General features: G+C 35.9%; 1 protein-coding gene across 1 annotated transcript in view; it reads left to right on the top strand.

Annotated features, from left to right (window-relative positions):
• The window catches only part of LOC150094452 (neuroglian-like), a 479,168-nt gene that overhangs the window by 234,167 nt on the left and 219,853 nt on the right, over positions 1-25,148 (top strand). Inside the window, exon 10 of the mRNA XM_090412472.1 lies at positions 8,825-8,976. Within this exon, the coding sequence (XP_090268598.1) occupies positions 8,825-8,976 (152 nt within the window). The remainder of the gene's footprint in view (positions 1-8,824; positions 8,977-25,148) is intronic.

The raw sequence follows: 25,148 nt of genomic DNA, 5'->3' as shown, positions 1-25,148 counted from the left end.
GGCAATGACAATCGAACAAAAGAAGGAGTAGCCATAGAATTCAACACAAAATACGAGGCTAATCTTCTTGAATGGCAGTCAGTCTCAAGTAGACTAATGTGGGCAAATATGAGAATAGGGAACTGGACAATGAGACTTATTTGTGCCTATGGTCCCACAGAAGGTTCCACTAAGGTAGAAGTGGAGGAATTTTTTGAGGCTTTAGAAAAAGCAACTGACACAATAAAAAATGAAAAGTTGGTCCTTGTTGGGGATCTAAATAGTAGAGTAGGAAATGATTGTGAGACATACAAAAATATTTTGGGAAAATTTGGAGAAAAGAGCAAAGCTAATAATAATGGCAAATATCTGTTGGATTTCTGCTCAGGACATGGACTGGTTATTACTAACACCATGTTCCAACATAAAAATGTGCACAAATTTACATGGAGAGAAGAGGCTAGGAATAAGAAAAGTCTCATTGACTATGTTATTGTTGATGGTGATGTTTTCTCCCTGGTGCAGGACACCAGAGTGTACAGAGGATTTGAAATTGGAAGTGATCACTATTTAGTCTTGAGCAGGATAAAATTGAATTTCATATTGAAAAGAATAACATGTAAAAAAGTTTTAAAGCGAATAAAAGTTGAGCAGCTCTCAGATGTGAACTGTAGACTAAAATACACAAAGATTATTGAAGAAAAAATGAAAGAGTTTGAGAACAGGAATCAAACCTTGGAGATTCAGTGGCAAACTCTGAAGAAAACATTGATTGATTCTGCCAGAGAGGCATGTGGTGAGGTTGTCTGTAAGGATAAAAAAAATCAGAACTCCCTGGTGGACACAGGAAGTTAAAGAGACAGTGAAGGAAAAGAAGAAAGCATATCAAAAGTTCCTGTCAAATAAGTCAGCTTGTGCTCTTAGAGAATATAGAGACAAATGCAAGAATGCTAAACACTGTGTAAAACTAGCTAAACAAAAGTCATGGGAGGATTTTGGCAAGAATATAGAAAATAAATATCAAGAAGGTGGCAAAATATTCTGGAGGTTGTTGAAGAAGCTTAGGAATGGAGGAAAGAGTGCTGTAATAGGAATTAGAGATGATAAAGGTGACATGAAAACGGGAGAAAAAGATGTCCTTGAAGTATGGAGTAATTACTTTGAAAAATTGCTAAATGAAACAAGCAGTGATGACAGCACAGTGGTAAAAAACACTGACCAGGCATGCAGTCAGGAATACATATCCATACTTAAAGTAGAAAAAGCCATCAAAGGCTTGAAATGTGGAAAGGCAGCAGAAGTAGATGATATTCGACCAGAAGTGCTGAAGTATGGTGGTATAAGAGTCTTACAGTGGCTGCAGATATCTGCATAGTTCAGAAAGCCTTGACAGAGGGACGAATTCCCGATGATTGGAGTAGAGCTCTCATAGTACCCATATATAAAAAGGGAAATAAAACTGAATGTGAGAATTACAGAGGTATTTCCCTACTGAGTGTTCCTGGCAAGATCTATGCAAGTATACTTGAGAAACGGTTGAGAAGAATTGAGGAAGAAAAGCTTGGTGAAGAACAAGCTGGATTCAGGCCAAATAGAGGCTGTCAGGATCAGATCTTCACTTTACGACAAATAGTCGAGAAAGCATGGGAATATAACAAAGATCTGTATTTAAGTTTTGTCGATTTGGAAAAGGCATATGACAAGGTACCAAGAGAGAAGTTATTCAATACGCTGCAGTTATATGGTGTCAATGGGGCATTATATCAAGCAATACTTAGTCTTTATTTGAGTTGTAAGTCAGCAGTTAGAATTGAAGGAAGTACAGGAAGATGGTTTAATGTTAAATCTGGTGTGAGACAAGGATGTACATTATCCCCTCTGTTATTCATTATCTATATGGATCACATTATGAAGGAAAGTGGTATTAAACATGATATCAAAATTGGAGATGTTAATGTCAGCTCTTTGCTTTATGCGGATGATGTTATACTTCTAAATAAATCCGCTACAAGTCTGCAAGATTCTCTGACTAAATTGAATAGCTGTTGTAATAGATATGGTATGAAGGTCAGCAATAAAAAGACAAAGACAATGAAAATAGGCAGAATCATTGAAAATGTCAACTGTGTTGTGAATGGAGAACCTGTGGAACAAGTAAAACATTTCAGCTATTTGGCACGATTTTTACTGAAGATGGTAAATTAAATATAGAAATAGACAACAGAATCAGCAAAGCTGGTATGGTGGGAAGCCAATTGAATAAATTCATATGGAATAAGAGAGAAATTAGTTGGAACACTAAATTAGTTGTATACAAGACAGTGTTCAAACCATTTCTAACTTATGGATCTGAGAGCTGGGTCAGAAGTAAAACACTTGACCAAAGACTAGAGACCACAGATATATGAGAGTCCTGAGAAAGATTATAGGCGTGAACAGATGGCATCAATGGCAATATTATATTAAAAACGAGGATATTAGGAAAGAACTTGACATTGTCAACATTCAGGAATGCGTTAGCAGAGCTAATCTCAGGTGGTATGGTCACTTAAACAGAATGGGCGAGGAAAGATTAGCAAAACAAGTGTTCTCTGCCAGGTTGGCAGCAAAACGACCCAGAGGAAGACCAAGATATAGGTGGATTGGTACGGTACAAAGTGCCTTAGATGATAGAAATATAAGATCTGATAATGTTGGAGTCTTGACAAGTAACAGACTGATTTGGAGGAAAATTGTAGATAGGAAATTAATAACGATGTAATTTTTTTCATGTATTACTGTCATATCCTGTACATCCCTTGAGGGTACATGGCAGGAATTTGAAGATGATGATGATGGTATCAATTTGCTATAGGTTTGCACCCCCTCCCCTTGTGTATGGGAGTGATATACAATTTTTTTTTTTTTAAAACATTGTATTATTGTTCAAGTTTGAACTAGGATGCCATGCTTCTAGCTCACTAAACTAATTATGTATGTAAAACCAGTTGTTGCATGTTCTCTCTACCTTTTAAATTTTGCCTATTATGTCACTGATGGTGGACAGCTTGTCTAAACTATTTGTTTGGTTTCATATTATCAATAAACTTTGTTTTCTGTATGTTGATATTTAAGTTGAAAATACTAAATCTCTATTGTGATCGTGTTCTTCAGCATCCAAGTGGTCTGATCCCCTGTGAATTTTCAGTGTCCTCTGAACTTAGATTCTTATCCATTACCACTCCCAAATTCTTATTCTTATCAGTTTCTTGTAGTACAGTTCCATCAGTGTAATAATACATACTTTATGATCTTCATCTCAAAGCATATAACTGTATGCTTTTCCACACTGAACTATCAACTGTTAATTCCTTGCATATGCTATAAGTTATTATAGCATATGCAAGGAATTATATGCTATAATGTGTATATGTGCATATAATGTGTATATGCTATATAGCCTATACACGTTATCCTGCAAGATCTCTGCATCATTTTTATTAACTTATGCCTTCTCCAGTTTTTCAGTTTTGGTAGACCGTTGGATTTTCCACCTTAGATTAATTCCGTTAACATAAACAAACTAAATAACAGCAACCCAAGTATAGAGTCCTGCAGCATATTGCAGGACACCTATCTTCTTCTAGATTCTGCTCCACTATATACAACTCTTTGATGCCTGTCTTGTTAGCCATCCTGTTATCCATTATCACCATCTTCACATCCAAACCCACTTTCTGCATAAATTGATCAACTAAATATTTAGTTATAAACATTTAGTTGATCAATTACTCTACATTGCCTGTGAGGAATAAAAATGTGGAGAATCAACTGGAACTCTGTTGCAGTATCTAACTTCACCCTTTTCACAGTTTGATTTTTTTTTAGGTTTCCCTTTAAATACTGAACAAAAGACAGAATAAATTGGATTCTTGTTGGTTTAAACCACACATTACAATATGATGGTGTAACGCTAGATGTCATGCCACTTAGATGTCTTCTGGTTAAAACAAGGCCTCTGTTTTTTTTTTTTTTTTTCCCAAGAAACTAGGGTGAACAATAAGAGTCTACTACTGTAGTAACGTTACTCAACAGAACTGAGAAAGTTGCATTATAAGAGGTATGAAGGAAAAAGATGTGATGCTAGCATAAAAATTACAGAAATACTATGTCAACATAACTGGTGCTACAGAGATGAAAAGGAATAAAACCAGTTACAAAATTCTAAATAATAATTATAAGATGATATGCATTCAGAATTTAAGAAAGTTTTCTGACTGTGACCCACAATAAAAAAAAAATATTATTTTACATCTCAACCAGGCGCACGCACGCACGCACACACACAGATGGCCATATATAAGGCTGAGAAGGGATATCCTGAGAAGATTGAGGTTGTACCATACTAGACAACTCGTGACAAAGGTGGAGCAAGCCATGAGCACTTCACATTCAGGCAGGTAGCGTTCTTCTGAATGCTAATAATGAACGGATGAGTCGGCTTGCATCTGCAGACCCAGACTCATCTGTTGGACTTCCTATATCTCTGGGAGAGGTATAGGAAGCCTTTAAACTCACCAAGAATTGATTGCAAGTTTGCAGGAGTGAATGATCTGAATGAGGTCAAACATGACTGGCTGCCCTGTTCTCAAAAATTATAACAGCTGGAGAACTACCAAAATTATGGCAGGATGCAAAAATAATTGCTGTGCCCAAACCAGGGAAAGATCCAGATAATGTCAAGAATCTGCAACCTATCTCCTTGCTTTGCTCTACCTTTAAGCTCTTTGAAGGAATTCTCCTTAAAAGAATTTTACCACTCATCAAAAGAGCACTCCCAATTGAACAAGCTGGCTTCAGGCCAGGAAGAAGTTGCTGTGACAACGTCCCAGCCCTGACAACGCAGATTAAAGCAGTCTTCCAGAAGAAACTTAAATCGAAGTTATTTTCATTGACCTAACATCAGCTTATGACACAGTCTGTATCGGGGCCTCCTCTTAAAACTAGGCAATATTATAAGGTGCAAACAAACTTTCCAGCTTTTCGAATCCATTCTCTCCAACAGAAAGATCCAGGTTCATATTGGTGGAAAAAAGAACAGGCCCAGATTCTTCCACAATGGTCTCCCACAGAGCTTAGTGTTAGCCCCTTTACTCTTCAACATCTACATATCCGACATACCAGCTCAAGCAAATAGATGTACACCGATGACCTAGCGATCCTACACCAGTCTACCTCCTTTGCCAACTTGGAAATAACCTTGAACACAGACCTAAACATCCTGGAAGAGTACTGAAGCAGTGGTACCAGATGCTAAATCCAACAAAAACTGTGTCCACAGCATCCCACCTAAACAATGCTGAGGCAAATCGACACTGTAACCTCCCTTTCTGCGACGAGATGGTAGAACATTAGCCTTATTCAAAATACCTTGGAGTAAGCCTGGACAAAAGCCTAACCTATAAAAGGCATATCACCAACCTGTCCAGCAAAATTAAAATGAGAAATAATAATTTCAAGGCTTGCTGGAACAGCCTGGGATTGTGGGGCAGAAGTCCTGAGGTCGTTTTCACTAGTCCTCACATTCACTGTGCCTGTGCCCCCTTCTGGGAAAGAAGTGTACACTAACTTCATAGATACCCAGCTAAACTTTACCATGCACACAATTAATGGCACACTGAGAAGCACCTCTCTCCCCTAGCAGCCTGTCCTATCCAAGATTGCTTCACCAAATACATGGAGAAGACAAGCCTCAATTAAAGAATTTAATAAAGTAATGAACAACCCGCTCCTGCCCCTACACTGGAGTCTTAAAAATCCACCTAGTCTTCACCTAAAATCAAGAAACCCTTTCTGGTCCATGGACGAAATCTCTTCAGCTGCCTTAACATCAAAATCTAACATATAGAGAGAACACTGGTCAAACAATCTCCCAACAAATGACTTCCTGGTTAAATATCCCTGTGCTCTGCAGCCTGGTTTTGTTCTTCGTAGGAAGATTTGGTCATCTGTCAACAGGATCAGAACTAACCAGGGCAGATGTGGCTACCTACCGCACAAATGGAAACTGTCAGACCACCCTTATTGTGACTGTTCTCCAATAGCCCAGACAATCACTCATATTGTGAACGACTGCCCAAGGCACCAGTTTCATGGTAGCAAGACATTCATGAGGTGACGGATGAGGCCCTAGATTGGCTTTCTGGACTAGACATTGACCTATATCTGCATTGTATTTTTTTCACCAAGAACAATGGAGTCCCGGAGCATTTCATTATCCTTCTGAGGAATCTTTATTATGAACAAGAAGTTACTGTCTGAAACAGATCTTGGAAAAACTGAGTATTTCACAATAGGTAAAGGGGTGTGACAAGGATGTATTTTATCTCCTTACCTGTTTAACTTGTACAGCGAATACATTTTAAGAATGGTAGGGCTGGAGGAGTCTTCAGTTGGAATTAAAATTGATAGAAAAAATATTAATAAATTTAAGTAATCAGATGATACCACCTTTCTAGCCGAATGCAAAGAAGATTTGGAGGAACTTATTATGAAAGTTAAAGAAGAAAGTGCTAAATATGGTCTTCAAAAAAACTTAACCTCAAAAAGACAAAAGTTATAGCAACATGTGAACTTAATGATTTTGAAGTAGATGGGGAGAAAATGAAAGCAGTTAACAGTTTTGTGCTCCTAGGATCCTGAATTGATAAAGAATGTTATTGTACTGAAGAAGTTAGAAGATTATTATTCGGAAAGAAAGTAATGACAAATTTAAAAGGTGGTTGTGGGCAGTGGATGGCGTTGATGTAGGTGATTGGTAGTATAGGTTCTGTGTAGTGGTGGAGACGATGAGTTGTACAGTGGGTGTCCTCCCACAATGAGTCTTTGGACTCCTTGGAGGTGTCACAAATAATAATAATAACACAAATCAGAATTGTGAAAGCAATGGTATTCCCTGTGATACTGTATGAATGTGAGAGTTGGACCCTGAGAAAGAGTGAAAGAAGGAAGATAGATGCATTTGAATTATGGGTTTGGAGACACTAAGAATACCATGGACTGCAAAGCAAACCAGTAAATCAGTGATAGACAGAATAAAGCCAGATTGCTCCATCAAAGCTATGATCATCAAGCAAAAATGTTCATACTTTGGACATATTATGCAAGCAAATGACAGTCTGGAGAAGATGATGATGCTTGCTAAAGTTGATGGAAGCAGGAGAAGAGGAAGACCAAGAATTAGATGGGTAGATGGAGTTAAAGAAGCAACTGGAGTGTGCTTGGAAATTCTGAAAGACTAGTCAGGGACAGATCTGAATGGAGAATGTATGTTCATAGGATCACCAGCAGTCGAAAACGACTCGATAGAACATTACAAAAGTTCTTTTTGTCATGAGAATAAATAAGGGGAGGAAACATATGACATCAATGGGTTTTTCATATTAAAAATGAAGATATTAGCAAAAAACTTGATATTATTAGCATATGCGGCTCTTTTTCTCCATACCAGCATCAAATATGTTTTAGGTGTTTCATGTTGGATTTGAGAAACAAGCTTACAAGAAGGTTGCAATTTCAGTGGAATGATGCAGTTAAGTTTGCTTTTGAATAGCAAAATGTGAAATTTGAAAGCATGAAAACCTGATGAATAATAGATTAATCTGGAAGAAGGTTGTTGTAGGAAGCTGTTAATAATGGAAATTAATTTAGTAGTAGTAATGCTTATTATAGTATTTTATATCTCCCTTGTGGGTGGGTGTCATTACATGATGATAGAAATTTTGAGATTGAAATAACTTGCATGCACACTTGGGATATCTGAATATCTAACAGATGCTCCTTCATTTAAGTCTTTGATTATGGAAATGGTTTCTTATAATTTTTGTTATATATGCTCTCCATATAGTGACAAAAACATTGAACTAGATAACTTGTTTTCTCTTTGAACACTATGACTAGTGTTGTTGGATTTGGGATGATAGTTTTTTCAATTTCAAAAGTTTGTCATCTATACTTTTACTTGGATTTGGTTGCAGGGATTAGTATACCATATCTGAGACTACACATTGGGTTCAGAAACATTTGAGAATATTGGTTTAGTTCAACAACTCTGATTCCAAATAGGTGAAGCTAAAGAATGAGTCAGGGACTCTTGTGTATAAGTCGCAATCGAGTTGCCAAGGGATGTACCACCTTACCTCAGTCCTGAAGATATTTTCAGGCACAAACTTTGTTTGCTTACACTTGGATAAAGGATTAAACTAAATTTATTATAGTCTAACCAAGTGCAAAATAAACTTCCGACATCTTTCTCTAAATCCAGAGTAATTTAATAATAAGGTGGTACACCAGTTGTTAGCTCGTATAGGTAAATATGACCTCTCCATTGCTACTTGCTTAGTATCGCCACTCTGGGTCTGCCTCTCACTGATGAGAACTCAATAAAGGTTGAAACCTGTTTGGGTAGTGGCCCTTCCCTTAATGCATAGCAGTATACATGTCTGCAAGGAGATGTGCTTTGCATTATGGGAGATACTGAGAGCTTGATCCACCTTTGCTATAAGTTGCACCACCTTACCTCAGTCCTGAAGATATTTTCAGGCGCAAACTTTGTTTGCTTATGCTTGGATAAAAGATTGAACTAAATTTATTATATAAGTCACAATCACTGCTAAATTGCATGCTGTATGTAGTACTTTATGGAAATATGTGTATGTCCTTAAAGATATTCAAATGAGTTTAATAAAATATTGGTAATTTTTATTTCCAATCTAGTATTTTCATCATGATACTTATATTATGTAATCTGAAGTTTATATAAAGAACAATTCCTTGTTACATTTTATTTCTTCTTTGTTATGTTTAGCTATGGAACCTACTATAATCGAGCATCCTGAGCCAGTGACCAAAGCAGTGGTAACATCTCAAGTAACTCTCCGTTGTCGTGTATTTGGAGCTCCTAAGCCTGATATCAGATGGATACGGGAAGGCCAAGAACTTACTGGAGGCCGTTATCAGGTAAATTTTCTCCCTAAATATTTGATAAGGAAATTCAAAAGTTCCCTGAACATGGTTTATTAATTCTTCATTAACTCATAGTGCCCGGTCACAATATGAGTTAACAAACTCCTGAAACACATAGTTTTAGCCCCACTGCTATAAGTACATCTTATTTATATATCTAGTAGATTTTTGTATGCTTCTCTGGACTGATAATCTTTTTAATGTTCTCATCCCCAAAACATTGTAAACTTATAGTACATTAATACTGTGGTTGGGCTAATAATTATTTTTTTAAATTTATTTTTTACGTAACCTAGCAACTCTGCTCTAGAGACCAAACATGGAATGTTTTCAGGTGACTCCATCTCTTCACAGGGTGGTGAAATTCATCTCCCACCTAAAGAAAATCACAATCTATGCCCATGGCAGGATTTGAACCCATAGCATGTTGGTTGAGAGTCAATACTTTAACCACTCAGATAACCAGGCCAAAATTCATAAATGATTTTTTTATCTATCTTATACTCTTTCATCAATTCCTGGAATGTACATGATGCTATGATAACCCATCACAAGATTTCATCGATACTTTTTGTATCGGTAATATTTCTTCAAAATATTCATTATTGTTACATCTCACTATTGATTTTTGTTTCCATGGTACTTCTTACAGGGAAGGGAAGCTTTGAACTTTTTCTCTGTCATTTTGTTCCATTATCCTGTTTAGATAGTCAACACTCACTGTTGCACACTTGTTGGGGGATACAGGAATAATTTATGGGGATAGCAATCAGAATGTCTTCCCTTTCATTGGGAAGCTGTTCGAATTTTGTTCAGAATGTGATGAACAATTATAAGGATTCATCTGGAGTTTGTAGTTTGCTGTAGTGAAGCTCCTGTAGAATAGCATTGTGCCTGTGTACTTTGGTCAGACTTTTTTTTGTAATTTTTATTTTAATGAATGAGTTTGTTATAAGTGATATACAATTGATGGTACAGAATAGGGCTGTCTAGTTAAGTGGTGATTCCTTTCTAACAAGCTTACTCCAGCCACCTTTTCATTGATGCTCTATTTCTGCCATATGTCTCTTTAACAGGCAATGTTCCCTTGAACTGGCTGCCACCAATCCTTTACACTCCAACCTGTAAACATGTGAGCAATTGCTAGTCAATATCTGCTTACAATCCAGCTCCAAACATAGCAAATCAATTTATCTACCTTTGTGATTTCGAACAGTCTCCTTCTGTTATAGCATTCAGTTGTTCACAAATGGGAGGAAAATAAATAATAATAATAAAAAAAAAAAAAAAAACGATCAGCTGTATTCTCTTCTTTCTTGATCACCTGCCCACACATGGCACTGATGTATACTGTAGGTTTTAAAAACTTTTGTGTGTGGATTGATGTTAAAAAAAAAAAAAAAAAAAAAGAAAAAAAAACGTCTGCATCAGTTTAGGTTAACCTACTTACACGCTATTTGAATGTTAATATCAGTGCATTGGGGATAGCAATCAGAATGTCTAACTGTTTGCTGTTATTTTTGAGGATTTAATGTAATATTGGAAAGAAATACCTGGATTTTGAATCCCATCTGGAATAAAAGTAACTTCTATTCCAGTAAAATTAGGAAAATTTATTCATGTAGACCAGATAAACTGGCCAGAAAATGCACACAACTTGCAAGATATACTAGCTTTAGTTGCTTTAGCCATATTTTCTACTACTATCCATCCTTTATTTTTCCTTGTTTTATTATGACTTTGTCACAGATGTGATTTTTTTTATTTATAGAATTCTCATATCAAAATTCTTCTATCTAATCAAATATTTTATTTCTGAGTTCTAAATCAAGTCATACCAATTGGTTCAAATGCCAATTTCTCTCTCTCTCTCTTTTTTTTTTTTTTTCTCAAGTCAATCAAATGGCTTCCCTCCTTACTATTTTTAGTCTTCATAGCAATCAGAATGTCTTCCCTTTCATTGGGAAGCTGTTTGAATTTTGTTCAGAATGTGATGAACAATTATAAGGATTCATCAGTTGTGGTAATTTAACTAGTCTCATAAGGAGATCTCAAGGTGTCCTCAGAAAACTGATTCCCCCCTCACCCTTCCATGTTCTTAATCGACTGATCCAGAGGCTAATCCCATCTCTAAATCATACTGTGAAATTAGGATTTAACTGGTCTGTCTAAATAATTAAGTTAAGGACAGCCTGACCTTGACCTGACCTTTGACCTGATATTTACAATGGAAGATGTTGGTGATATTTAATTTGCCTTAGTCATTAAAAATTGTACCTAAGTAACTGCAATTTATTATTTATGACAGAACTTAAAAAAAGATCTGCTTTATTACCTTAATTTCTAGTGTTTGTCAAATAAAAATATGGTCTTCATAACCTCAGTTTGGCATCAACTCTGACATAAAATTTGCTTTTATTCACATTATTACTTTTGCAGATTATTGCCTTATTACCTGTAAGAAAAATCCTACCTCATCCCCCTTTTATTTTTTATGAAGTTCCAGTTTCCTTTCAAGATCAACTTTCTCTTCTTGGGTTGACTGTCACATCCAGTTTATCCTGGCACAAACATTTTCTTTTCTGTTCTAAACATTACTTCTCTTCCTCTCAACTCCTAACATGCTATAAGTCTCAGATCTGTCAAACTTTGGAGTACTGTTCCCACATTTGGGGTGAAGAACCCAAGACCTTTCTAAGAATTCTTGATGATATTCAAAAGAAGGCAATCTACTTAATAGATGACCTTTTCCTCACAGACTCCCTTCAGTCACTTTATCATAGACACTCTGTTTCTGTGCCTGTTCTATGGGTTCTTCTAACCATAGAAGAACTAGAAACATATCAAAAGGCTACATTTTACTCCTGGTATTTGGCCTCATGATGAAGCTCTGAACTATGCAGTTCAGCCTTTTAAAATTTTATCCTACCATATTTAAACATTTCAATTCAAATATCATCTATTTTATCATTTTCATATTTAGATTTTTGTAAGTTTTATTCTTTTCACACTAAAATTCTTTCATGTTTGCTTCCTAGGATATTTTCTTCTGCTGATTTCTCAGTTAATAGATTATTTGAAATAGTTCCTCTATATATTCAGAATATTCTCATTAGTTTTTCTCTCATCTCATCATTTCAAATTTTTTTTTGGGAGTTCTTTTCTTATAGAACATCAGACCGCATTCATGATAACTATCTGCTAACTGTACTCTTCCCATTACTTTTGTTTGCTTACTTGTGTACATAAATTATCTTTTCTCCAGTTTTGCTATATTCTTTTAATTCCAAAAAATCTGATATATTTACATTTTTATTCCAAGAGGTTAAAATGAGAAGATGAACATACTGAGTTTTAACAGCTACAGATTGAAGGCCTTGGGGAATACTACATGCAAAAGGCTGCTCCATTGATAACAGCAGATACAATAAAGGAGAACTGAGAGGAAAAAGTTAGTTCTCTTTGTTTAAAAGGGAGTCAGATTAGAAGTGAATGTTGGCCAGCTGCTCACATTTCTGTCTTCTTAGAGGAAAGTGGAAGAATAATGGAAGTCAGTTGAGTAGAACAGCATACCTGTAGGAAAAGCATAACAGGGCAGAAGCAGAATGTCTAAGTAGTGGTCTAAGCAGAATGTCTCAGTACATTAGTTAGCCATATCACGCTTTTCTGGAAAGTATCATTTAGGGACGTTTTTTGGTGCATCATCCCAAATGTGAGAATGGTATTTGAAAACTGGGATTATTTGGAATGTGTATAAGATGTCGAGAAGAAAAGAACACCGATTTTTTTTGGATGCCAAGGAGTCTTCTCGTGTTGTGTGTGTTTATTCCATAAAAAAACTGAGATATTAGCAAATCCAAGAAGAAAATTCTGATCTTTCTGTAGATCTGGATATTTATAAGAAAGGCTCTACAATTTGTTTTGTGAGAAGACATGAGTCTATTTGGTAAGTATGAAGTTAAAAAGATTTGTCCTAATGCCAAGGAAATCTGTGATTCAAGTATAGAGGTTGGTTTTTGAGCGCTATGAGGTTTGTCAAGTCAATTGAGATGAAGCATATTCAGATAAGTAAAGAGGATTCGAAATCTGTGAGAAGTCCTTTGCATTCTGGAGGACAAAGATTAATGAAAGTATATCGAATAGGACACTATTGCACTGATAAGAAAATCTGAGCAGAGAAAGCACCATGACATAAAGAGCAACAGAGTAAACTGTCCACTCAATTTCATAAAGATGATGGTAAGCCACAAGAGAATACTACTAAGTCTCTCTGTTAAATCATCAGATATCTTAGAAATATCAGGAGTAACCACATTTATTTTTCCAAATCTTTTTATGGCTGATGCAGACTGTAGATCCAGTGGATCATGAGTGGTATAATCCATATGGGTGGTCAGTGATTACTTGATGGTCCTCTGCTGGATTATGAGTCATCCAGAGTGGAGGTCACAAGTATTCAAAAGTTGATTGTTCATAACCCTAACTATTTTTCTGGAGAACTGAGGTGAGGGTGATGGACAATAGTTTGATGGCAGACTTTTTTTTTCTTCTTTTCTTTCTTTTTTGGAAATGGCTGTTGGGTAGATGCTGGATTAGTAACGAAGATTTTAGAGACAACATAGGATGGATGCTAATTGTGAAGCATGCATTTGAATACAGTTGGAAATTTATCATCAGGATTAGAATATTTGTTGGTATACAACATAACTCAATTTTTTCTTATCTCTTTCTGGCAAGAGACAAGAAGACTCGATGTGTTGAAGCTTAAGTGCTGTGAAGAATTCATGTTGGAGGTTTAATGGAATATTATCAGCACTGAGAAAGGATTAAAAATAATTTTAATGCTTCCAATATTTTTCTTCAGGGATTACAAATAACTTTTTGTAACAACACACATAAATACAATACAAAAATGTAAAACACTTGAGTGAAACTAAAGTCCTATCTAGGTGGTGCACCCTCTGGGCATTTGCAGGTGGCCTAGGATGTAAAGAGGGATCTCTGATAATTAATGTTTCCCATTTCTGAAGTCTTTCTGAATTCATTTCTGAAGTCATTCAATTCCTTCCCCATTCCCTGACCATCTCTTCAGAAGGACTTCAGAAATGCCATCACCATACCTTACATCCGTGGCACATCAGAAAAAATAGCCAGGTCATTAAAAAAAGTACCTCTATACAGAGTTTAAGCCCCACCGTAAACTTACTACCCTTATCTGTTCCACCAAAGATCAGCTTCCTCCTCTCTCGGTGCCTGGAGTATATAGAGTACTTTGTTCCTGTAAGCTGGCTTACTTCGGACAGACAGGCAGATTAGCAACCATCCAGTTAGAAGAACACAAGTCATACATCTGCAATCATGATTATGTTCAGTCTGGCCTTGCAGACCATGTTTTGCATACAACCTACAGGATCTCCTGAAAAAAAAAACACCATGCTCCACCATAGTAAATTCAAAAAAGAAAGACTTTCTTGAATCTGCATCTGCACTCAGGAATCAACCTAATTTAAACAAATATGGTTGCATAAAACTCCCAAAATTTGGGAAACGTTAATTATCAGAGACATCCTAGGCCATTTGCAAACACCCATAGAGGGCACGCCACCTAAATAGGACTTTAGTTTCACTCATGTGTTTTCCTTATCATTGTATTGTATTTGTTAAAGACGATATATTGGAAGCATTAAAATTAGTGGTAATCATTTCTCAGTGCTGATAATATTCCATTAAACCTTCAACACGAAGACAAGGAGACTCATGTGGTGACCTCTTCATTGTAGGAAGTAATTTAGGCTATAGGCTGTAGATTTGAAGTTCACTCTGGCACAAATATTATGAATGATTTTGAGGCAGTAGAGGGTTTCACTGTCCATTTCAAGACCTTCCTACTTCTTGAAGGCTTGAAATGACTTGGAAAAAAAAAATTCTGTTTTATCTGTTGAGTGGAGGTTCCTATAAGTTGTGCTCATTGGTTTTGGCTGTGGATTAGTAGCAGAATTGCCTCTTTTGTGGTAATATCCCATCCTTGAGAGGTTGTTTGGTCTACATTACATTAATATCATGGACTGAAGGATGAGGAGAAAGAAAAGGAAAAAAAGCTTCTTAGCATTAGATTTAAAGACCTGTTGATTGTATTTTTTAGGAAATACATAAGAGGGAAGACTGCTCAAGAAGATAGTTATAGAAGGAATGAATAAACAGGAAGAAAAATTTGTTCTGGAGTTTGGAGATGAAGTGTGAATGGGCATTGTATAGCTGCCATACATGGTGTTTTAACAGATTTAGAAGAGACTGATAGAATTGTTGATGCTAGCTCATATGAAAAGTGTCCCAGAATTATCTGTAGAAATATTACAAGCAGCAGAAACTGAATATCTGTGTGAAGTGAATTAGTGAGAGAGAGATAGAGATGTGCCATTAATCAACCTAAGTGCTCTCTTCTATACTGAGTCAAGTATTCAAGTCAAGTATTTAGGAGCTCTTATGACTACAACTTACAATGTGAGAACAGCAGGCACTGGTTGGATGAATTTAAACAGCTTTATTTCCATATTTAGAATTCATCATTGCATCGATTCATGTCAGTTTCTTGGGGGGGGGGGGCATGTGGAAATGAAAATAAATTATTTATAATCCATCATTTTGCCATTTCAAGCTAGCATTATTATTAATATTATATGGGTACCTTCATGGAGTCCAAAGACTCATTGTGGGGGACCCAAACTAACCACATAATCTCTCATACTTCTCCTTGAACCTATTAAGAGAAAGCACTCACAACTGATTCTGGCAACCAGTTCCACTCATTCACAACTCTCAAGTAAAAAATCTAGTTGTCATACCCCTACTAACCATACCTTTACTCAACTTCTAGGGATGACATCTTGTTCTGACCCATCTAGCCAAGTGCTGAAACATTTCCCCTGCACCAGTCCTACAAAAACCCTTTAGGCTATTTAAATGTTTCTATCATATCCCCTCTTTTTCTCCTATCAACCAACTTCTGCAATTCATACACCCTCATCTGTTCTCATAGGGAACATTCCACAGACCACTCACCATCTTGGTCACTCGCCTTTTAACCAGTGTCATATCCATCCCCATTTGTTCCAATTTGTATAGCAGAGTCCCATGTGGTATTCTGTCATTATAAAAGGGAATAACAACTTCCCTATCTCTACTTATTACTGTGTTCTTCAATAGCCACAAGTAATCTTATGGGCAGCCTTAACAATATGTCCTCTAAACTTTAACTCTGTCTACCACCACCACCACCCCTAAAACTCTAGCTTATCTATTTCCTGTAGTACACTGCCATCAATGTGATACACAGCTTATAATCTGTTTATCTCAAAATGCATAACTTTATATTTCTCTACATTAAACTATAGGCTGTCGACAGCATATTTAAAACATCCTGCAAGATCTCCACATTTCCTTGATTAACTATTACTCTACCTAATTTTGCATCATCAGCAAACAACTGAATATTTCCTTTCAAGTTATTTCCTATATCACATACGTACAAACTAAACAGCAATGATCCCCAGCACTGAATCTTATGGCACACCACTAGTCACCTGTTTTAACCTAGATTCTGTCCCTGCATATACCACATTTCGATATCTTTCCAGCAGCCATCCTGCTATCCATTTAACCAGTGTCATATCCATACCCATTTGTTCTCATTTGCATAGCAGAGTTCCATGTGCTATTCTGTCAAATGCCTTTGGAAAATCCAGCAGAATCACCTTGTAGCCATATCTTTATCCAGTTCAGCTGTTACTCTATTATAAAAAGTTGGTAAATTACTAAGGCATGACCAACCTTTCACAAAGCCATGTTGTCCCTCATATAATATCATATTTTTATTCACCCATTCTTGAATTCTCGTTTTGATCAATTTTTATAGTACTTTTAACACCATGCCTGAGATACTGATTGCTCTATAATTTGTGACTGCAGTCTTGCATAAGGGTCTCCCTTATGCAAGGGAGTTATTTTGCCTTCTTTCCACTCCTTTGGAATTGTACCAGAGCTGAGACTTGTCAGAGGCATTGCCAGTTCCCTTGCACATTCTTGCAAAACCCGAGCTGATATCCCATCTAATCCCACAGCTTTATTTACACTGAGATTCTGTAATATCCTAAAACCAGCGCAATTCATCCACTTCTGTTTCCACATTGGTGTCTGTCACATATGTTAAAGCAGTAACCTCACTAGGATGATATAGTGGTCACTATAATGTACCACCTTGCAAAGTGGTCACTCAGTAACAACTATTTCATCTGCTTCTGTCACCTTGTAACCATCATCACTCATTAAGTTTAATCTTCCATAGTTATTCTTCCTCTTACTTGCCACATAATGAAAAAACTCTTTGGGATTTCATTTGGCCTGCTTGGCTAGATTCTTCTCATAATCTGGTTTTGCCGTCCTTGCCATGCTGGTCACTTTTCTCTTAATTCCACAGCATTTTCTTCTTCTGTAGCTCGTGTTTAATGATATTACTCATCCATCTAACTCATACCTCATTAACCCTCCTTACCTTAGGTATACAATTTAATACAGGAAAACTGATTATTGATATGCACGATAATCAGTTAGCACAATTGAGTGAAATTTAAATTATACTATTTCCTGCTTTAAGCGAGTGATTAATCAGTTAACACACTTTTTTTATCTTACATGAAATTTTTTGTCGCCAATCTGTAGCAAGTGAAAAAGCTGGAAGTCATTAAGAGATATGAAAGTGGTGCTAGTAATAGAATGATTGTGTGAGACCTGAGATACAGCGAGTCTACAGTTTGGACTATATTAAATAAGAGCAAAGAATACAAAGAACAAGAAAAAGTTGCTACTGCTTCTTTAAGCATGCAAATCACCCAAATAGAAGCCATTTAATGATCAAGATGGAGCATCTTCACTCTGGATTGAGGATTATAACCAAAAAAAAAAATACTTCTTAGTATTCTTTTTTTCAGATAATATTCAGGCAAAATTTTTATTTTGCCTGAATATTATCTGTCAATATTTTTACATCATTGAAAGAGATCAAATTTCAAGAGGAATATGAGAACTTTACTGCAAGTTTAGGATGGTTTGTCCATTTAAAAATTGAACTGTACTGCATAACATAAGTATAACTGAGGAATCTGCCAGTGCTGATAAAGATTCTGTGGCCAAGTTTCCTGAAGAATTGCAAAGGATAATTCAGGAGGGTGATTATGACAATCGGCGAATATTCAACGTCGAAAAAATCGGTCTGTTTGGGAAGTTTATATGAACAAAAACTTTCCTAGCTAAAACTGGAGCATCTCACCAGGATACAAAGTATCTAAAGATCATCTTATGCTTTTGTTAGAAAGCAACTTGAAACTCAAGTCTATGTTAGTTTATCGTGCGCAAAATCCAAGATCTAACTTTATTGAAGAAATCAGCACAAATGGAAAAGAACTTGGATTTTAATGAACTGAATAATGAAGGTGTAAGAAACTTGCTCAATTCCCATTCAGAACAGTTAAGTGAGAATGATCTCCTTCAACTAGAAGAACAGCATGCATATGAAGAAAAGGAGTACGAACAAGAAGAGAATGTTATGACTAAGAAACTAACTGCAAAAGAACTTGAGCTAGTTTTCAATCACATTGAGAATGTTAAGGAAATTTTGTTTGATGTTGATCCTGATATGGAACAAAGCTTCGAAATCTGCCAAAATATTCATAACACGATCACCAGCTATTTGCCAATTTGCATGACAAGTTGAAAAAGTCAAACACGGTTCAAACATCTTTACTTAATTTTTTTTTGTAAAAAAGTAGCTTAATCAAATGTTTAGACATTAAATAAAAATTTAAGCAATTGATTTTTATCCTCTAACATAGCTTATACTGTAACTTTTTTTATCCAAATTTATGCTAACTGATGGATGAATTATAATTATTCCTATTGTTTATTGTATTCCTTTAACATTTCGTTTATCGTACATTAAATTGATGGATTAATTAGTTGTATGAAGTGAGGTTTTCATGTATTGCTTCCTCTAGATGACCCTTAACTATCTCCCATACAGTACTAATGTCCTTACCCTGCAGTGTTTTATGGCATGGCACAGATTTAAGTTTCTTCCTAAACTTGGCATAATCACCTGCCTTATAGTTCCACATATACCCTTTCTTGACAGAATATTCCTCATGTTTTACAATCTCCCAAGTCAAGACTGCATGGTTACTTGCAACGATTGGAGGCAATATGGTCACCTTGGTAATTGATAGCTCTTCTGATCCTATGTCCAGGTCCAGCACTCTCCCACCTCATACCTTCCATCACATGCTTCCTCAAGTAATTATCTCTTAGTAGCATATAAATTTCGTTTTCTTTTTTCCAGGCTATATCTTCATTCATAGCTGAACATATCTCCATATGTTAATAATCACTTGACCTGTACTTATTGTACTAATTTGGCGATCCATGTCTTCTAGATCATCTATGGAACTCTCTGGCCTATAGCAACAACCAGCTGTATATTTTGTATTACTGGCCTTAATCTCACACAAGACTACTTTAAATGAACAGCCACACTCCCCTATTCTTTTTGGCTGCAATTCATCCACTATCATGAGCAGTATCCCTCCCTCCCTCCTATCTTTCCCTGAAAATACTAAACCCTTCGCATTCTAGCCCTGTAACTACATCATCTGTTAACCAAGTGTCATTAATTGCCTATAACGTTTGGTGAGGTTGTACTAACCAATTCCAAAAAATCCTTTCTCTTGTTCCTGATACTTCTGGCATTAGTATATTATCAAAGGCACTTTACACACTCAGCAAAGACAGACTAAAAAAAAACAAAACAGGCCAGCTTTATCAAAGTAAGTGGCATGAGCCCTGATATTAGAATTGTAGATGTCAAACTTAGCTCTTTGCTTTATGTTGTACTCCTAAACATATCTAGTGCAAGTCTCCAGGATTGTCTACCTAAATTGAATAACAGCTGAATAGCTGTAACAAATTTGGCGTGAAAATCAGAAATAAAAAGACCAAAACTATGAAAATAAGCAGGGGCATAGAAAACTTACTGCATTCTGAATGGAGATCTTATAATACAAGTAAAATATTTCAGCTATTTAGGCACAGTTTTTAGTGAAGATGGCAGGGTAAATCCGGAAATAGACAATGGAATAAGCAAAGCTGGTATATTTGGGTAGCCAGCTGAATAAATGTATATGGAATAAGAGAGAAATTAGCCAAAACACTAAACTAGCAGTATTCACACAGTGTTCATATCCCTAACTTAAAACCAGTTTTAAGTTATGGATATGAGAGTTGGGTTGGAAATAAAGCTCAAAGCCTAGACCATAGATATGACAATTCTGAGAAAAATTAGGGGAGTGAACCGATGGCATCAGTGGTGGAATCATTAAAAATGAAGATATTAAAAAGGAACTTGACATTATTAGCATTCAAGAATGTGTTAGCAGAGCTAACCTAAGATGATATAGCTACTTAAATAGAGACCAGAAGTCAATCCTTGGCTGGATTGATTCAGTTAAGAAGTTCCTTAGAAGCAGGAATGTTAGATATGAGATAATATTGGAGTGCTCACAAGTAATAGATTGATTTGGAGGAAAATTGTTGATAAAAGATTCATAATAATGTAAACTTAATCATGTTGTTCTGTCATAGTAACCTGAACACCACTTGAGGGTACATATCGGGAAATTGATGATGATTCAAAATTCACCATTGCATTGATTCATGCCAGTTTTAAAAAAAAAACTATGTAGAAATGGAATGAAAATAATTTACTAACTAAATTATTTACAGTACATCATTTTACCAGTTCAAGGTAGCATCATATAAATAACTTAAATAAAATGACCTCAAGAACATGTACATGGAGGGCAATAGTGGCACTTTTATTATTATTATTCCCAGACCTCCATTCACAGACTATCACCACTTTTGTGGTGATAGTCTGTGATTATGTTGGATAGGAAAATAAAGTGGGATAAGTTACTGCTGCATTCATATCAGTTTTCACACTGTGAAAATAATTAAGTGAACTTACTTCAGAGTTGAAATCTTGTAAAAAGAAGAAACATAAATTTTGCTTCTTTTTTTTTTTTCATGGCAAAATTAATTATAATTTTCTGCACACTATGAAAAGAACTTGCTTTTCATTTTAAATTTGGCACTAAAACCTGCAATGACAGTGAACTGGAGTTCTTCCATTGTATATCCAAACAGTATGCTAGTGAAAATAATGATAATGAATGTTCATCTTTTTGAAAGAGAGGGTAAGAGAACACTAAAAAAAAAGAATTGTGGTAGTCCCTGTATCTTCAATACACAGAGATTCAACAGAAATTAAAATTTGTAAAACAGATCCTAGTAGAATGGTTCTTTAGTGGTAGGAAAATAGTCTGAAAAGTATTTCAGTTAGTGGAAGCAGTGAGACTGAGAAAGAAAAATCAGTTGTGCAGTTTATTAGAGTTGTCTGTCTATATAGAATACATTTTGTTGAAATCTAAAAGCAGCTGTTTCCAGTTCATTTAGAAGTAGGACCCGTAAAGTGCTGTTTATGAGTTATCAACTTGCTGTTTTTTATTATTATTATTATCATTTAGAACCTATGTGGAGTCACAAGATTCACTGTGGGAGGCCATTCTAAACAACACAGTCTGTTATACCACACCTTCACCATTCTATCTTCACCACCCTATCAAGCAATGCATTCCACAGTTCAGCTACCCTCCATGCAAAGAAACCATTTGTCATCCTCTTGCTCACAACTTCCAGGAATGCCCTTGTCCTTGCTTCTTTCCCTTGTTCTACCATATGAAAGAACTCCCCAGTGTCAAACCTGGAATTATCTCTCAACAGTTTAAATGTCTCAATCATATCATCTCTCCTTCTTCTAACAAACTTTGCATTTCCTCAATCTGTCCTCATAACTAACACTGTATAGTGCTGGTATCATATTCGTTATCTGCCTCTGCACTCTTTCCAGGGTTTGAAAGGGTCCTCTGCACCCTTTCAAATCCACATGTTTTATACAGTAGTCCAGGTTTGGTCTGATCAGGGTTTTATACAATGTAATCAACTCTTTTATCTCTCCTAGTCAATGTTCTTCTGGTGAAGAAATAAATATTTCTTCACCAGTTTCCATATACTGATGATATCTGAATCTTCCAATTCCTCCATGTATGGAACAGCACCTAGCTGATTTCTAAGATTATCATAACTACCTGCATAAATTTATGCACACTATAAGTTCCTTTCTGTTTGATATCTTGCATGTTAATTCATCCTTCAAGTCAAAAGCACATAATCACTCTCTCTCCAGCCGGGAGCAGAGATTTGCGTTCTTTCTATTGCATGTTGCCTAAGGCATTTTTTTCTCTCTAGAAATTCCATTTCCTTACTATTACATGCAGTTTCCTCTTCCGAATTTATATTGCTATTGTAAAAATTTTCTATAACTATCATTATTTTTGCACTTGCCAGCTCAGCTGCCTAAACATCACCTGCTCTTTTTCCTCTATGCTTTCTAGCATATAGGAACACCCTACTAAATATCCTGTCCTTTCCAACTCCGCTGCACATGATATGCTCTTCTTCTCTTCAAGGATTATGCATTTGCCTGTTCCAGTTTCACTGGTCTTTCCATCTTGTCCCTGGTCTCTCTCTCTCTCTCTCTGGTCTATATCTATCCACCTCTTTTGGTACCCAGTATCTTTCCCTCTTAGATGTTCTTTCCATTTCTCTCTATGTTCCTTGATCTCTTCATTTATGTTATAAATATATTAGTTCTTTTCGGATGTCTTCATTTCCTATATGCTCTCAAACCAATAATGCCATTGTCCTCCAACTTTTTCATTCTGAGAGGATACAACTCATCACTTATTATAAACAATACTCCAACCACAGCATTTTCCCTTTCTGGCCTGCCGAAAAATGCTGTACTCTGCTATTTCTGTTCCTGCCTGTATATCATCTGTCAACCATGTCTTACTGATCCCAATAATCTTTGGACAGACAGAGGCTCTCAGTGCACCAGTACTTCTTTATTTTGGATACTCCTGTCATTGGTATAAAGAATCATCAATGCATTGTCAGTGTTTCTATACTTATCATCATTTTCTCTCCAGACTGCATTAGATTCTGCATTACATTGTAGATGAATAAAACTTAATGTTTTATTTAAAGATTTGAAATTGTTGATGTAATTTTGATTATTTCTTCTGCAAAGTTTTGCTGATAATTTCATCTAGTAAGTAAAATAACTTGAAGCAGGAAGAACTAATACAAGTAAGAGCAGTTTATGCTAATTTTTTTTCTGTGTGAACCCAAGAGATTAAAATGTTGGAATGAAGTCCTTGTCCATAACAGATAAAAACTGTTAGATTTTATAAGTTCAAGAAGCAGAGCAGAGAAACTGATTCTTGTGATATTCAGTTTGTGACCTAAAGTATATACTGGCACTTGCATAGTATTGTATACATATGTTTTTTTATAAGTTAATGGTTATTATATTTCTTTTTTTTGTTATAAAGATGTCTGAAGAATTAATCACTTAAGAGGAAAACACATTAATTTCAGATACTTTAATATTTAAAAAAAAAAAAAAAAGTTGAGTCAATGAACCAACAGACTGTATTGCATCATCAAAAACATATTTTATTTGCTCAACAATTAAAACTGGAGGAAGAAAGATTGCACGATGTAAAATCAGAAATATGTCAAAGGTGTCCACTATTGGGTTTATTCGTCTCAAAATCGTTGGAATAAGTGAAATGTGGTTGAATGAAGATGATATCCTAACGGGGATAGAAAGGACAAGAAGGGAGGGCACTGCTGATGTAGCAGGGGAACTATGTTCACATAAAATAGACATGAAAGATGGAAATAGTGGCAATAAGACTGTGAGGTGGAGGTTCATAGGAAGACATGTTTAGTTGGATTTTACTATAGACCAGGAAATGTGGAGAGGTGATAAAGAAATGTATAAACAACTTGGGTATAGTGAACAAAGAAAGGGTAATTAGTATGGGCGATTTTAATTATAGCAGTATAGATTGGAATGAAGGGATAGCATGTAAAGGAGGGCACTCAAGGATTGAGAGTTTTAGATTTGATCATATCATCAGAGGATGTAATTGTTAGTCAGGTTTTGCACTTTCCTCCAGTTGGTGAAAGTGATCACCTGGGTTGTTCTTCTTCTTACTTCATACTTCTGTGAGGAAATGACATACAGTATGTGGAAGTACACAGCTTGGAGCTATAGCATGGAATGAAGAGTTGAGCAGTAAGGAAATAAATGCTGCTTGGGAACTGACAAAAATACATAAAAGCAACAATGAATACATTCTGAAGATCAAAATGCTGAATAAGGTAGGTGTAAAATAGATGAATAAGGGGCATAAGCATGAAATCTGGAAGAAGAAGGCACTTTAAAGGCATTACAAGATGAATAATGGTAACAATCAGTTACATGAAAAAGGATAAAGAACAAGCCAGGAGAATGACTCAGTTAGTAAGGACAACAAAAGTTTAGGTATGAACAGAAATTAGCAAATCAGGTGAAGAAAAACTCTACAGAGTTTTTTTTAGATATGTGACAAGTAGAATAAAGAATGATTATAGTAAGATGATTGATGTTAATGGATGAAAATGGTAGAATGATAACTGCAGCAGAAGACAATGTTGAGGCATCCAGTGATCAATTTATAAGGGTGTTTCATCCTCATCAGGATGAAATCACAAGAAACTTAAGAGTAGAGGAAATAGGGGAGGATAGCTTAACTGTGAGTGAGAAGGAGGTATTTGAGGGGGGAAAAAAAGGTTATTTATGTTAATAAGGCGATAGGATTTGATGACATATCACCATGCATCTTAAGGAAATTGGCAGTAGCATGCATGATTGTTAAACACGTTCATTGCCAATCACGCGATATCGCATGGTGCAAATTCTCACTGGTCGGCCGATCACGCGTTATCGTGGACGCCGCTATCAAGTAAAAAAAATTTGCCCACCACACGAAATTCCAATTTTCAGCTTGGCAATGAACATGTTAATAAGATTCTTGCAACAGCACAGGTTCCAAGGGAGTGAAAAGATGGTAAAATTGTTCCACTGCATAAAGGTGGTGATAAGGTTGTGG

Source organism: Typopeltis vanoorti, chromosome 22 (assembly GCF_054136105.1).
Source record: "Typopeltis vanoorti isolate ZY-2024b chromosome 22, IOZ_Tvanoo_1.0, whole genome shotgun sequence".
In the NCBI taxonomy this organism is placed as follows: Eukaryota; Metazoa; Arthropoda; class Arachnida; order Uropygi; family Thelyphonidae; genus Typopeltis; species Typopeltis vanoorti.
This window is presented reverse-complemented; position numbering and strand designations above follow the sequence as displayed.